The following is a 2,300-nucleotide window of genomic DNA, read 5'->3' on the forward strand; positions in this document are numbered from 1 at the left end:
CGGTAGTAAGTGCAGCCCTGATTAGAGAAGAGGGCGCAAAGCAACTCCCAGTTTACTACGTCAACCAAGCCTTCCAAGGGGCTGAGTCCAGATACCCAAGGATTGAAAAGATCATGTTTGCTTTAATAGTAGCCTCACGCAAGCTAAGGCAATACTTTCAGGCAAACCCCATCCTCGTAATGACGGACCAACCGATCAAGAAATCAATGAACAAGCTTGAGGCAGCCAGAAGAATGGTCTAATGGGCGGTTGAACTTAGTTAATTTGACATCGAGTACCATCCCAGAACAGCGATCAAGGCACAAGCTTTGGCGGACTTCATCGCAGAGTTCACCCTTCCAGACGAAGACAGACTTACCGACGAAGTAGATAGATGGACGATACAAACTGATGGTTCGTCAGCCCAGAGGAAGGGGGGAGTAGGGGTCGTCATAACCACCCCCGACGGAGAGGTGCTGAAATATGGGGTCCAACTAAAATTTCCGGCTACCAACAATGAAGCTGAATACGAGGGGATACTGACGGGAGGGTTGAGGCTTGGAAAGGCACTTGGAGTTAAGAACCTGTTAATCCAAAATGATTCAAAACTAGTATTGGGCAAATTAGAGGGGAGTACAAAGCGAAGGAAGAAAGGATGCAGAAGTACCTCAGGCTGACGAAACACCTAACTCGGGAATTCGATACAGTGGAGTTCGTGCAAATCCCAAGAAGTCAGAATATGGGGGCATACGAAGTCTCGAAACTAGCGTCATCAAAAAAATGGGAGATTTGCATGGATTTGGCGATGGAAATCCAGAAACACCCCAGCATTGAAGAGGTCTCAACATTTACCATCCAGAGCATAAACAGCTGGATGACACCCATAATGTCCTTCCTCCAGGACAGGCACCTCCCTCAGAACACCGAAGAAGCTAAAAAGGTCAAGAAAAGGGCGGCCAGGTTCACGATCCTTAATGACGCCTTATATAAGAGAGGCTTCTCCATGCCTTATTTGAAGTGTGTCGACGAAGAAGAAGCTAAATACATACTGGAAGAAATCCATGGAGGAGTTTGCGGCGACCATGCTGGCCCCAGATCCCTGGTGAACAAGGTAGTACGGACAAGATATTTCTAACCAACTATGCAGGTGGGCGCTGTTGAGATCGTCAAGAGGTGCGACAAGTGCCAGCGATACGGGAACGTGCAACGGCTTCCAGCAAAGAAACTGACGACCATATCCTCCCCATGGCCATTTGCACAATGGGGGATCGACATCGTCGACCCACTACCCCAAGGTAAAGGTCAGGTAAAATTCCTACTTGTTGCTATTGATTACTTCACAAAATGGGTTGAAGCAGAGGCTTTAGCAACAATCACCGAGGCAAGAATACGGAGTTTTGTGTGGAAGAATATAATCTGCAGGTTCGAGATTCCCTTGACGATCATATCAGATAATGGGAGGCAGTTCGACAGCCAAGAGTTCAAAGACTTCTGCTCAAACCTTGGGATCAATAATCAGTTCTCGTCCCCGGGGCATCCCCAGGCAAACCGACAGACGGAAGTGACGAATCGAACGCTACTCAAGATTATCAAAACCAAGCTGGACAACGCGAAGGATGCCTGGCCAGAAGAATTACCTAATGTCCTGTGGGCTTACAGAACCACAGCAAGAACCCTAACAGGAGAGACCCCCTTCAGGCTTACCTATGGCACGGAAGTAGTAATCCCAGTCGAAGTAGGAGTAATAAGCGTCAGACGAGGGACATTCAACTTAGGGTGCAATGACGATGAACTGCGACTCAACCTGGACTGTCTGGATGAAGTAAGAGACAACGCATCCAGCAAGATGACGAAGTACCAGCTGAAGATGGTCGAATACTACAATAAGAGGGTTAAACTCAAACGACTGGACATAGGAGATCTCGTCTTGCGCAAGACCACCACAGTAACTAAAGACCCTACCCAAGGAAAGCTGGGTCCCACATGGGAAGGGCCTTATCGAGTTACTCGCTACTTAAGACATGGCAGTTACCACCTTGAAACCATGGACGAACAAAGACTCCCTCGACCATGGAACATCAATCATTTAAAAAAGTACCACAAGTAGATGTAACAAGCAGACATGTTCATTCTTGAAGTTAATAAAAGAATTATTCCTCTAATGTCTTTGTGTGAGCAGGTCTAGCCAATCGTACGGCATAAAAAAAGTTAAGTAACAAGATTCCGCCTTGACGGATGTAAGTTATTGACGGGTTCAAGGCAAAAAAAAAAAAAAAAAAAAAGTTAAGTAACAAGATTCCGCCTTGACGGATGTAAGTTAC

The 2,300-nt window shown here is 46.6% G+C and overlaps 1 protein-coding gene across 1 annotated transcript; it reads left to right on the top strand.

Moving 5' to 3' along the window:
• The first annotated feature begins 718 nt into the window (after positions 1-718).
• On the top strand, positions 719-2,086 carry LOC115967182. Its single transcript, XM_031086246.1, has 3 exons — positions 719-1,081; positions 1,127-1,274; positions 1,431-2,086. Exons 1-3 carry the CDS (start codon positions 719-721, stop codon positions 2,084-2,086), a joined length of 1,167 nt encoding a protein of 388 aa, XP_030942106.1.
• The last annotated feature ends 214 nt before the right edge of the window (positions 2,087-2,300 follow it).

Source organism: Quercus lobata, chromosome 11 (assembly GCF_001633185.2).
Source record: "Quercus lobata isolate SW786 chromosome 11, ValleyOak3.0 Primary Assembly, whole genome shotgun sequence".
Lineage (NCBI taxonomy): Eukaryota > Viridiplantae > Streptophyta > Magnoliopsida > Fagales > Fagaceae > Quercus > Quercus lobata.

Bases quoted from the DNA above. Each gene is read 5' to 3' on its own strand.
- LOC115967182 (XM_031086246.1), top strand. From the start codon at position 719: ATGGGGGCATACGAAGTCTCGAAACTAGCGTCATCAAAAAAATGGGAG. The intron at 1,082-1,126 runs GTGAACAAGGTA...CCAACTATGCAG, and splicing joins ATGCTGGCCCCAGATCCCTG to GTGGGCGCTGTTGAGATCGT. The intron at 1,275-1,430 runs GTAAAGGTCAGG...CGATCATATCAG, and splicing joins CGTCGACCCACTACCCCAAG to ATAATGGGAGGCAGTTCGAC.